This window comes from Salvelinus fontinalis, chromosome 7, assembly GCF_029448725.1.
Source record: "Salvelinus fontinalis isolate EN_2023a chromosome 7, ASM2944872v1, whole genome shotgun sequence".
Lineage (NCBI taxonomy): Eukaryota > Metazoa > Chordata > Actinopteri > Salmoniformes > Salmonidae > Salvelinus > Salvelinus fontinalis.
Genome location: NC_074671.1, coordinates 47654335 through 47668289, shown reverse-complemented (window position 1 = coordinate 47668289; position 13955 = coordinate 47654335). Strand labels below are relative to the sequence as shown.

At 40.7% G+C, this 13955-nt stretch overlaps 1 protein-coding gene across 1 annotated transcript in view; it reads right to left on the bottom strand.

The window, feature by feature from the left end:
- LOC129859547 (low-density lipoprotein receptor-related protein 1B-like) overlaps nt 1-13955 on the bottom strand; it is a 201690-nt gene that overhangs the window by 14809 nt on the left and 172926 nt on the right. The window contains exons 76-78 of the mRNA XM_055929439.1: nt 1455-1678; nt 1107-1213; nt 744-860 (exon numbers count right to left, since the gene is read on the bottom strand). Coding sequence (XP_055785414.1) covers nt 744-860; nt 1107-1213; nt 1455-1678 — 448 coding nt within the window. The remainder of the gene's footprint in view (nt 1-743; nt 861-1106; nt 1214-1454; nt 1679-13955) is intronic.

Sequence of the window (13955 nt, the reverse complement as noted above, 5' to 3'; positions counted from 1 at the left end):
GCCTTGGAGAAAGCCTAACACTGTAAGATCGTATTTTATCATTTAGCTAGTCATGTGGGCAATAGAACAAGCTTTCAACCAGCCATGCCCACCTGACTCGGATTGCAATTTATAAAATTGACAATTTTTGGATTGTGCAAACAACAACAGTTCTTGTGTAAAGGTGGGGATGCAGGGCTGTGTTCCAAACAAAACAACTGCAAGTGTGCTTGCTCTAATTCCTCAACGGCACAGCTAGCAGAGCTAAAAAAAAGAACACCTTATAGTTGAAGACGTTATTTGACTTCATTGAAATGACTTAGGATCTGTGCACACTTTGGAGAGGTGTGTGACCACTTAGAAACACCAGTAAGACCTCTCACTCAAACCCGTCATTTCTTTGTCTTATGTTGCACCTACCCCAAATTTCCCAAGAATATTCTTATCATGTTACTGAATGTATCCAATCTGAATGCATTTTCAGATTTAGTTATCAACAAAAAATGTAAAATGCACATCAATTCAACAGTGTAATGGATTCAGTCTTGTGTTAGGTGAACTGTTGTGTCATCCCCTTTAGTCTAATCATTTTCCCATAATCCCCAAACGGTTCCCTTTTAATTGCTACCATGGTCATGCATATGCTTTCCATATTTCTTCTGTCGGAAACATTTACATTCAGCCCTGTCCACATAGGCCAATTTCAACGAGTGTAAAGGGTTAGGGACATGCATGTCTTCTGTGTTCGTCTGTGCTTTGCTCACCATGAGTGCTGCTCACCACCACCACAGAGTCCGATCCATCGAACCGAACGCTCCCAATCACAGACAACTCTGTGTCAGCCCAGTACAAACGCTGGTTGAAATAATCAATGGCAAGTCCTGTGAAGATTTAAAACATACCAGTCGCTCTATATGAACTGTTGTAAAGTGCGGCAAACGTTCCTTCTGACGAGTGCTGCATTCTATCAAAATGTATCACTCTACGCTAGAAGAAACAGGATGTTGATGAGAATATGATATGTAGAAAATGAACATACAAGTACACCCACTCCATACATCCTGCTTATTGGTGCTTCCTGGAGGTATTGTTATATGTCACATGACCAGAAGTTCGAGAGCACCTACCACTGGGTCTCCTGAGGTTCTTCTCCACTAAGATTCTCCTCATAGACCCATCCATGGCAGCCTCCTCGATGTGGGAGTGGTCTCCTACCACTGTCCAGTACATCATCCTATAGGAAGTACAGGAAGTAAGTAAAGGAAGAATAGGTAGTTATAGCAGGTAATAAGAACAGGGCAGAGGGCCAGGCATAATTTGTTGTGTATCTGCCCAAAGAGAAAATATAGTCCAAAAATTGGCAATCTGATATGTGGTTGATTTATCTAGCAACTTTAGTTGATTGCACTAATTGTCAATTGCTAAGAACATCTGCTAAATGACTCAAATGTAATTAATGTAAGGATTAATCTTACCCTTGAGCTGGGTTAACAGTGATAGAGTAAGGCTCCCCGGCGATGTCTGTGATGAGACGAGAGCAGTTTGGCCCTCCCAGCTGGCCCACGTTGATGGAATATCTGAGCCTCCTCCAGTGGGCGTTGTAGTAGCTGAACCAATGCATCCTGGAGTGGTCTGTCCAGTAAATGTTGCCAGTCACCCAATCTGCAGATATATCCCTGGGCCTTCTGAAGTCAGGACACTGGAGAAGAAGAATGTGTTTACACATTTACTGACATGACTTTCATACTCCTTACCTGGAAATTGATTTACAAACTTAGTGCATGTAGGCACACACATTCTATCTCCCTTTCTCTCTCTCTCTCTCTCTCTCTCCCTTTCTCTCCCTCTCTGTCAAAATACACTACACGATCAAAAGTATGTGGACATCTGCTTGTCAAACATCTCATTCTAAAATCATGGGCATTAATATAGAGTTGGTCCCCCCTTTGCTGCTATAACAGCCTCCACTCTTCTGGGAAGGCCTTCCACCAGATGTTGGAACATTGTTGCGGGGACTTGCTTCCATTCAGCCACAAGAGTATTAGTGAGGTTGGGCACTGATGTTGGACAATTAGGCCTGGCTCACAGCCAGCGTTCCAATTCATCCCAAAGGTGTTTGATGGGGTTGAGGTCAGGGCTCTGTGCAGGCTAGTCAAGTTCTTCTACACCGATCTCAACAAAACATTTATTTCTGGACCTTGTTTTGTGCATGAGGGCATTGTCATGCTGAAACAGGAAAGGGCCTTCCCCAATCTGTTGCCGCAAAGTTGGAAGCACAGAATCGTCTGGAATGTATGCTGTAGCATTAAGATTTCCCTTCACTGGAACTAAGGGTCCTAGCCCGAACCATGAAAACAGTCCCAGATCATTATTCCTCCTTCACCATACTTTACAGTTGGCACTGTGAATTTGGGCAGGTAGCATCCTCCTGGCGTCCGCCAAACCCAGATTCGTCTGTCGGACTGTCAGATGGTGAAGCGTGACTCATCACACCAGAGAATGCGTTTCCACTGCTCCAGAGTCCAAAGGAGGCGATCTTTACACCACTCCAGCTGACGCTTGGCATTGCACATGGTGAGACGAACAGTTATTGTGCTGACATTGGTTCCAGAGGCAGTTTGGAACTCGGTAGTGAGTGTTGCAAACGAGGACAGATGGTTTTTACCCACTACGCGCTTCAGCACTCGCCGGTCCCGTTCTGTGAGCTTGTGTGGCCCACGACTTTGCGGCTAAGCCGTTGTTGCCCCTAGATGTTTCCACTTCACAATAACAGCATCTACAGTTGACCGGGGCAACTCTCGGAGGGAAGAAATGTGACGAACTGACTTGTTAGGAAGGTGGCATCCTATGACAGTGCCACGTTGAAGGTCTCTGAGCTCTTCAGTAAGGCCATTCTACTGCCAATACTTGTCTATGGCGATTGCATGGCTGTGTGCTCAGTTTTATACACTGGTCAGCAATGGGTGTGGCTGAAATAGCCAAATCCACTCATTTGAAAGGGTGTCCACATACTTTTGTATATATAGTGTAATTTCAGTTCAAGTGTCAAATCAGTGCTACAGTGCTCTTTGAAGTCACACAGTGTGGTCTTTGGGGGTTTTCTGTCCCCTTCACTCCCTTTCCCAGGGCTCAAATCAAACCAATTAATGTCAGAGATATTGAGTGGCTGTTAGATCCTGTTCTGTTCTGGTCTCATAGGCAGAGCAGTTAAGGAGTATAGAGACCCACTGAGTAATACGTCTCGCTTTGCTACACTCATGGCTGTCTTATGACAGTGCGGAACTTGGAATTGCTACCATCAAAACGAATGTAATATATTCAAGGTTGTCAATGTGCGGGGGTACAGGTTAGTCGAGGTAATTTGTACATGTAGGTGGGAGTAAAGTGACTATGCATAGATAATAAACACAGAGTAGCAGCAGTGTAAAAACAAAGGTGGTTGGGGGGGGGGGGGGGGTCAATAAAAATAGTCTGGGTGGCCATTTGATTAATTGTTCAGCAGTCTTGGCTTGGTGGTAGAAACTGTTAAGGAGCTGTTTGGTCCTAGACTTGGGCGCTCCGGTACCAATTGCGGCGTGGTAGCAGGGAGAACAGTCTATGACTTGGGTGACTGGAATCTATGACAATATATTTAAGTTTGCCTGCATGAAAGTCCCCGGCCACTAGGATCGCCGCTTCTGGAGGATCATTTTCTTGTTTGCTTATGGCCTTATACAGCTCGATGAGTGCGGTCTTCGTGCCATCATCGGTTTGTGTTAGTAAATAGACGGCTACGAATAATATAGATGAGAACTCTCTTGGTAGATAGTGTGGTATACAACTTAATCTTGCAACTATAGGGGGTGCTGTTTTGCATTAGCATAATTTCCTCTACAGATTAAACTGCCTAGTACTCAATTCTTGCTCGTACAATATGCATTTTATTATTTGTATTGGATAGAAAACCCTCTCTAGTTTCTATAGCCGTTGGAATTTTGTCTCTGAGTGAAACAGAACTCCTTCTACAGCACTTTTCATGATAGGGAGTCAGATTTCAAACATTTTGGCCACTGATCTGGAGTCAGTTTAAAGCTCACTGTAAATGCTATGGAGAAACAGACAATTCTTACGTCTTCCCCTGGGTGTCAGTGCGTGATGACGCTTTGAATGGGGTCGATTGCGCAATCATTGGCTCTATAAATCACCAAATACCGGAAGTAGCGTTCCTTTGGACTGTGCGCTCAACGCAAGAAGGATATCTGACTGGCCTTTTTCCAAGCCCTGGTTTAGCCAGTAATATAGCGTCGGTCATCTTTTTACTCGTTATAGGTGTTAGAAACATCATAAGGTAGTTAATTTAAACCGTTTTATAGCAATTTATATCCGTTTAGTGCGATTTTGAGGCATTGCTTTGTAATAGACTTTGAAGCTCCGGGCACGTTTCGGGGTCCCGGTCGTACGTTAGTGGGCATTTCGACGGACAAGTGGACATCTTTCGACCAAAAGAAGATTAGACCAAAGAAAGGATTCATTGTCCAAGATTCTGATGGGAGAACAGCTCATAGTAAGAACAATTTATGATGATAAATCGTGTTTCTGTCGATAAATGTTAAACGCTTAACGCGACATTTTGTTTGCTATAGCTTCGCTTGGCGCAACCTGTATTGAAAAGTAAGGATAATTAAAAAAATGTAATTCCGCGATTGTTTTAAGAATTAAATTGTCTATCAATCGCTGTCCACCCTGTATTTTTTAGTCAAGTTTATGAGTATTTATGTATAAGACTAGATCACTGTCTAATATGGTGCAGGACATTTTCTGACCAGCTGAGCTACTTTTGTCATTGTCTAACCATGATTTTGGTGGCTAAATATGCACATTTTCGAACAAACTCTATATGTATGTTGTAATATGATGTTACAGGAGTGTCATCTGAAGAATTCTGAGAAGGTTAGTGAAAAAATTAATATATTTTGGCGATGATTACGTTATCGCTCTCTTTGGCTAGAATCAATGCTCTGGTAACGTTTGCATATGTGGTATGCTAATATAACGATTTATTGTGTTTTCGCCGTAAAACACTTAGAAAATCTGAAATGTTGTCTGAATTCACAAGATCTGTGTCTTTCCATTGCTATGTGCTGTGTATTTTTAAGAAATGTTTTATGATGAGTAAATTGGTAATACACGTTGCTCTGTGTAGTAATTCTAGGAGCTTTGGTGAGATTTGTGATGCTGGCTCCAATGGCAAACTATGATTTATACCTGAAATATGCACATTTTTCTAACAAAACCTATCCTATACCATAAATATGTTATCAGACTGTCATCTGATGAGGTTTTTTCTTGGTTAGTGGCTATCAATATCTTAGTTTAGCCGAATTGGTGATAGCTACTGGTGGAGAGAGAAAATGGTGGACAAAGAAAAGTGGTGTCTTTTGCTAACGTGGTTAGCTAATAGATTTACATATTTTGTCTTCCCTGTAAAACATTTTAAAAATCTGAAATGGTGGCTTTATTCACAGGATCTGTATCTTTCATTAGGTGTCTTGGACTTGTGATTTAATGATATTTAGATGCTACTATTTAATTGTGACGCTATGCTAGCGATGCTAATCGTGTGGGGGGGGGGGGGGGGTGCTCCCGGACCCGGGGTAGAGGCTCGTGAAAGATTAACATGCGGTATTTTTCCACAGGCGAGCAATACCTCGTGACTTCTTTAATATTTGACATTGCGCACCAGCAGTTATTGACAAATAGACACACACACCCGCCCCTTGTCTTACCAGACGTAGCTGCCCTGTCATGCCAATGTACGGAGAAGCTAGCCAGCTCTATATTATCCATATCGTTGTTCAGCCACGTCTCGGTGAAATATAAGATAGTACATTTAATGTCCCGTTGGCAGGATAGTCTTAATCGTAGATCGTCCAGTTTGTTTTCCAATGATTGCACGTTTGCGAATAATACATCTCTATGGGTCCGTGTAGCCTATATGCGGTCTATAACCAGAAGTGGCGACTCGAGAGAAAGATTTTGAAAGATTTTTCTATTACTTTTTTTCTGTTGGTTAATTGAATTACATTTTAACACTATAGAATTGTATGCATTCACAATTGTAGTCTGCACGATCAATTTGGGGTTTTATGTTATGTTTTTATTTTATGTGTTTCGCTAAACAGTATTTCTATCTCAACTCTGTGCAAAGTGTTTCCAAATCTCTAGCTCTTGGATATATTTACATCTCAAGCTAACTCATGGACAGACTAAACTGTGCCCCTGCACATTGATTCTGTACCGGTACCCCCTGTATACGGCCTCGCTACTGTTATTTTGTTTGAACTATTTACACTTATTTTTCTTAAAACTGCATTCTTGGATAAGGGCTTGTAAGTAAGCATTTCACTGTAAGGTTTACACCTGTTGTATTCGGCGCACGTGACAAATACATTTTGATTTGATTAGTCTTAACTTGTTTAGAGTACTTACAATGTAAACATATTGATTTCGCCGTCCTACAGCAGAGCCATTTGAAAGCCACTGATATCAATAGATTTCAGAACACATTTTATAAGATAATAGCCTACTCTTGTGCCCCAAACAAAACCGAGGGTGCTATGATTGTAATTAAGAGGAATCTTAATATGAAGGTGGGGATCTGTGGGGGAGACACTGATAGACAGAGTTGTTATACTTCTGTTACTATTAATGGCACTACATTATGTTTGTCCTCCCTTTACGCACCCAATGCTTTTGATAAATCCTTTTTTGAAGACCTGAAGCTTAAATTGTTAGACTTCCCAGACTCAGTGTCCATCCTTGGGGGAGATTTTAACTTGACTCTAGATCCTACTATTAATACCACCAGTGATAACATCTTGGCACTCTGGGCACCTTCAAATTATATTACACCTTTTTAGATGACTGGATGCCTGGCCCCTAAGAAATCCTTGTACTAGAGATGATCTTATTTTCTCCCCATCATCATTCTTCCTCACCAATTGATTATGTCTTCACCTCCCCTGTTTTTCTGAAATGTACATCCCATGCAGAGATTTTAACTATGCTGTTATCTGACCATTCTCCATTATTGATTTATTTTGAGATTTCTCCAGAATTCTTAAACTACATTTTGACTGCCATGAATGATTTCTTACAAGTCACTGCACAACCAGGGGTAGGCCCACATACATTAGGGGAAGTAACAAAGATGGGCAGCGATAACTCACCACATTTAAAACTAAGAAAAAGACGGTGACTAGTTCTAGGGCTGAATTTATTCATTTGAAAGCGAGACAGAATGACTATGAGAATGCGAATAGACTGAGTAGGCACTTGGCAATGAAGCTGAAGCGAACTGATTATTTGTTATCTATTGATGTCATTAGGGACAATAAACGGTGAACTTTGTACCCTTCCCTCCCAAATTAATCAATCATACTTTCACTACTTTTTATTCCAATATGTATACTTCTGAGTTTCCTAAAGACTATAGGAAGATGTTGTCCTTTTAAATTCTTAGGAACTTCCTTCCCTTTCTCTTAAAAACCTCTTAAGGATCTGACCTTTTTTTCCCAATTTTTGCCAAAAATGACATACCCAAATCTAACTGCCTGTAGCTCAGGACCTGAAGCAAGGATATGCATATTATTGATACCATTTGAAAGGAAACACTTTGCAGTTTGTGGAAATGTAAAATTAATATAGGAGAATATAACACATTAGATCTGGAAAAAGATAATACAAAGAAAGAAACAAATGCGTTTTCTATTTTTTGTTTTTGTTCCATCATCTTTGAAATGCAAGAGAAAAGCCATTATATCAGTTTGGAGTGTCAACAGAAGAAGATCTTCAAAGGTAAGGCATATATTATATCGCTATTTCTGACTTTCGTGTCGCAACTCCCTGGTTGAAGTTGATTTGTTATGCATTTGTGTGCTGGACACTGTCCTCAGATAATCGCATGGTTTGCTTTCGCCGTAAAGCCTTTTCAAAATCTGACACCTTGGCTGGATTAACAACATGTTACGTTTTATTTTGATGTTTGGCACTTGTGATTTCATGAAAGTTTAATATTTATAGTAATTTCATTTGAATTTTGCGCTCTGCCATTTCACCGGATGTTGGCCTACGCTACCGTCCCACCTATCCATAATTAAGCCATTTGGAAATATGCTTTGGGTCAATTGTCCATTTGGAAGACCCATTTGCAACCAAGCTTTAACTTCCTGACTGTCTTGAGATGTTGCTTCAATATATTGACATAATTTCCCTGCCTCATGATGCCATCTATTTTATGAAGAGCACCAGCCCCTCCTGCACCAAAACACCCCAACAACATGATGCTGCCAGCCTCGTGCTTCACATTTGGGATGGTGTTCTTCGACTTGCAAGCCTCCCCCTTTTTCCTCCAAACATAACGATGGTCATAACGATGGCCAAACAGTTCTATTTTTGTTTCATCAGACCAGAGGACATTTCTCCAAAAATTACGATCTTTGTCCCCATGTGCAGTTGCAAACCATGGTCTGGCTTTTAGGGTGGTTTTGGAGCAGTGGCCTCTTCCTTGCTGAGAGGCCTTTCAGGTTATGTCGATATAGGACTCGTTTTACTGTGGATATAGATACTTTTGTACCTGTTTCCTCCAGCATCTTCACAAGGTCATTTGCTGTGGTTCTGGGATTGATTAGCACTTTTCGCACCAAAGTATGTTCATTTCTAGGAGACAGAACGTGTCTCTTTCCTGAGCGGTATGACGTCTGTGTGGTCCCACTGTGTTTTTACTTGCGTACTATTGTTTGTGCAGATGAACGTGGTACCTTCAGGCATTTGGAAATTGCTCCCAAGGATGAACCAGACTTGTGGAGGTTAACACATTTTTTTTCTGAGGTCTTGGCAGATATCTTTTGATTTTCCCATGATGTCAAACAAAGAGGCACCGAGTTTGAAGGTGGATCTTGAAATACATCCACAGGTACACCTCCAATTGACTCAAATTATGTCAATTAGCCTATCACAAGCTTCGAAAGCCATGACATCATTTTCTGGAATTTTCCAAGCTGTTTAAAGGCACAGTCAACTTAGTGTATGTAAACTTCTGACCCATTGGAATTGTGATAATAGTGAATTATAAGTGAAATCATCTGTCTGTAAACAATTCTTGTGAGAATTACTTGTGTCATGCACAAAGTAGATGTCCAAACCGACTTGCCAAAACAATAGTTTGTTAACAAGAAATTTGTGGAGTGGTTGAAAAACGAGTTTTAATGACTCCAACCTAAGTGTATGTAAACTTCCGACTTCAACTGTATTAGGTCCCACAGTGGACAGTGCATGTCAGAGCAAAAACCAAGCCATGAGGTCAAAGGAATTGTCTATAGAGCTCCGAGACAAGATTGTTTCGAGTCACAGATCTGGTGAAGGGTACAAAAAAAAGGTCCCCAAGAACACAGTAGCCTCCATCTGTCACGCCCTGGCCTTAGTATTCTTTGTGTTCTTTATTATTTTAGTTAGGTCAGGGTGTGACATGGGGAATGTTTTGTGTTTTGTGTGGTTATATGGTAAAGGGGGTGTTGGGTGTAGTGTATGGGTTTGTGTTGAGTGAAGGTGTCTAGCTGTGTCTATGGTTGAGTGTAGGTTCTAGGAAAGTCTATGGTTGCCTGAATTGGGTCTCAATTAGAGACAGCTGGTTATTGTTGTCTCTGATTGGGAGCCATATTTAAGGCAACCATAGGCTTTAGCTGTTGGTGGGGAATTGTCTATGTCAGAGTGTTTAGTGTCAGCACTTCTGTTTGTATAGCTTCACGGTCGTCTGTTTTGTTGTTTTTTGTAGTTCGTATAGTGTTTGTTTCGTTTTCGTCTTCGTCTTCTTTCGTTAATAAAGAAGATGTACTTTCCACGCGCTGCATGTTGGTCCTCATTCAGTCCCTTTGACGATCGTGACACCATCATTCTTAAATTGAAGAAGTTTGGAACCACCAAGACTCTTCCTAGAGCTGTCATGAGTAATCGGGGTAGAAGGGCCTTGGTCAAGGAGGTGACCAAGAACGTGATGGTCACTCTGATAGAGCTCCAGAGTTCCTCTGCTGTGTTGGGAGAATCTTCCAGATTGACAACCATCTCTGCAGCACTCCACCAATCAGGCCTTTATGGTAGAGTAGCTAGATGGAAACCAATCCTCAGTAAAAGGCACATGACAGCCCGCTTGGAGTTTACCAAAACGCACCTTAAGACTCCCAGACCATGATAAACAAGATTCTCTGGTCTGATGAAACCAAGATTGAACTCTTTGGCCTGAATGCCAAGTGTCACGTTTGGAGGAAACCTGGCACCATCCCTACGGTGAAGCATGGTGGTGGCAGCATGATGCTGTGGCGATGTTTTTCAGCGTCAAGCACTGAGGAACTAGTCAGGATCGAGGGAAAGATGAACGGAGCAAAGTACAGAGAGATCCTTGATGAAAACCTGCTCCAGAGCGCTCATGACCTCAGACTTGGGCAAAGGGTCACCTTTCAAAAGGACAACAACCCTAAGCACACAGCCAAGAAAACACAGGAGTGGCTTCGGGAAAGTCTCTGAATGTTCTTGAGGGGCCCAGCCAGAGCCTGACCGAACATCTCTGGAGAGACATGAAAATAGCTGACAGAACTTGAGAGGATCTGGAGAGAAGAATGGGAGAAACTGCCAAAATATAGATGTGCTAAGCTTGTAGTGTCATACCCAAGAAGACTTGATACTGTAATCACTGCCAAAAGTGCTTCAACAAAGTACTAGTAAAGGGCCTGAATACTTATGTGTATGTGATATTTCAGTTTACATTATTTTATACATTTGCAAAAATATATAAAAACCTGTTTTTGATTTGTCATTATGGAGTATTGTGTGTAGATTGACGAGGAATAAAAACGATTTAATACATTTTAGAATAATGTTGTTACGTAACAAAATGTGGAAAAAGTCAACGGGTCTGAATTCTTTCTGAATGCACAGTATATCACCCGTACTTGACCTCATTAAAGAATTCGGCTCCTTCTCTGGCTATATGCCTCTAAACACGACAGCCAAACAAGTCACATTACCCTCTTTACCTATCACTTTAGGGATTTACATAGCTGGGGATGTCAATTCGATCCAATTTGAAAGTCATTGTTAATGAGAATTTTAGTGCAAAATTAGAGAAAATAAAGCTCTAAGTAGATGGTGTCCATTTCGTGTTACTCTTCATGTGAGAGTTTTGGTTATTCAAGTGAATATACTCCCCAGTATTAATTAACTTCCTCCCCGAACTTCATTCTTTAAGGACATAGGAATACACTACTTGACCAAAAGTATGTGGACAGCTGCTCGTCGAATGTGTAATTCCAAAATCATGGACATTAACTTCTTGCGACTACAGGGGGTGCTGTTTACTCATTAGCATATTTGCATTACAGATTAAACGGCTTCCTACTCTCCTACTTTATCGTACAATATACATATTATTACTACTATTGGATAGAAAACAGTCTCTAGTTTCTATAGCCGTTGGAATTTTGTCTCTGAGTGGAACAGAACTCATTCTACAGCAATTTCCCTGACATGGAGTCAGATTTCACACATTTTGGCCCCTGATCTGGAGTCAGTTTAAAGGCCACTGTGAATGCTATAAGGATACGGACACTGCTTACGTCTTCCCCTGGATGCCTTTACGTGATGACGCTTTGAATGGTATCGATTGCCCGATCACAGCCACTATAAAACAAAAACACGTGTAGGTAGGAACTCCTTTCCAGCTGCGCCGGACGCACGGTGGACACCGACCCGTTCTTTTTCCAAGCATTAGTGGAGCCAGTAATATTTCTCAGGTCATGTTTTTACTCGTTATAGGAGTTAAAAACATCATAAGGTAGTTAATTTAAACCGTTTTATAGCAATTTATATCCGTTTAGTGCACATTTTGGGACATTTATTTCTGAGACTTTTTGAAGAGCCGGGCAGGTTTCCAGTTCATGCCGAACGCAGTTGGCATTTCCACATGGCAAGAGGACAGCTTTCGACCAAAAGACGATTAGACCCAAGAAAGGATTCTTTGCCCAAGATTCTGATGGAACAGCTCAAAGTAGGAACAATTTATTATGATAAATCGTGTTTCTGTTGAGAAATGTTAATCGCTTATGACGCCATTTTGTTTGACGTAGCTTCGCTTGGCGCAAACTGTATTGAAAAGTAAGGATAATTAAAAAAATGTAAATCAGCGATTGTATTAAGAATTAAATTGTCTATCAATCGCTGTCCACCCTATATTTTTTAGTCACGTTTATGAGTATTTATGTATACGACTAGATCACTGTCTAATATGGCGCACGACATTGTCTGACCAGCTGGGCAACTTTTGTCATTGTCTAACCATGATTTTGGTGGCTAAATATGCACATTTTCGAACAAACTGTATATGTATGTTGTAATGTGATGTTACAGGAGTGTCATCTGAAGAATTCTGAGAAGGTTAGTGAAAAAATTAATATATTTTGGCGATGTTTACGTTATCGCTCTCTTTGGCTAGAATCAATGCTCTGGTAACGTTTGCATATGTGGTATGCTAATATAACGATTGATTGTGTTTTCGCTGTAAGACACTTAGAAAATCTGAAATATTGTCTGTATTCACAGGATCTGTGTCTTTCGATTAGTGTATGCTGTGTATTTTTACGAAATGTTTGATGATTAGTAATTAGGTAAACACGTTGCTCTATGTATTTATTCTAGTCCATTTGTGACGGTGGGTGCAATTGTAAACTATGATATCTACCTGAAATATGCAAATTTTTCTAACAAAACCTATCCTATACCATAAATATGTTATCAGACTGTCATCTGATGAGGTTTTTTCTTGGTTAGTGGCTATCAATATCTTAGTTTAGCCGAATTGGTGATAGCACCTGGTGGAGTAAGAAACTGATGGAGTTAGAAAAGTGGTGTCTTTTGCTAACGTGGTTAGCTAATAGATTTACATATTTTGTCTTCCCTGTAAAACATTTAAAAAATCTGAAATGGTGGCTTTATTCACAAGATCTGTATCTTTCATTAGGTGTCTTGGACTTGTGATTTAATGATATTTAGATGCTACTATTTAATTGTGACGCTATGCTAGGCTATGCTACTCAGTGTGGGGGGGGGGTGGGGGGTGCTCCCGGACCCGGGGTAGATACTCATGAAAGGTTAATCTTCTGGGATCCTTATTCTGGGATAAAGCAAAATACTGCCTCATCTTTTATGGGATCGATTGCAAAAAATACATTGACTGTTTGGTACCAAATGAACAATTATCTGGGAAAACCTTGTAATTTTCACGAGTTATCTCCTATTTGCAATAACTATTTTATTTTATCAGGCTCTATGCCCTTTAACTTCCCTCCTTGGTCTAATCATGTTTTGAAGGATATCTTCAACCTGCAAGGGATTTGTTCAAGTAATATTCTCTCCCTGGTTCTTCCTATTTATTTAATATATTTTTGTTATTATCTCAGACTCCCTACAGTGTTGAAAACCTACAGGACCATAAACCAGGCTACCACTCTTTATTTAAATAATTTATGTAATAAATGTACCCAATCTGAGGTGGGCAATTATATGCATATGTTTTAGAGCTGTGTACCAGTAAAGACTCTTTGGGTTCATGTTGTTAATATTATACATGTTATTCAAGGCAGGAACATACCTGCAAGGCCCATCCCTCCTCTTGCTTGGTTGTAACCCTAGCATTTCGTTATCTTATCAAGAGAGGCGGATTGTTATGGCTGCAATAACAGCAGGCAAAAAAAAAACTATTCTAAGGAATTGGTTTGAACTGGGTATTGACCTTTGCAGATTTTGGTTGCTTATGTACTTGGACATTGCACAGCTGGAAAGAGGCACTGTCAGACTGTGCGGGGCCAAGCCCGAAACTCTGGTCAATTGGTCACATGCTATGTCCCACTTGCAAGAGCTAATTTAACAACAGTGTTTGGTCTTGCGGATGG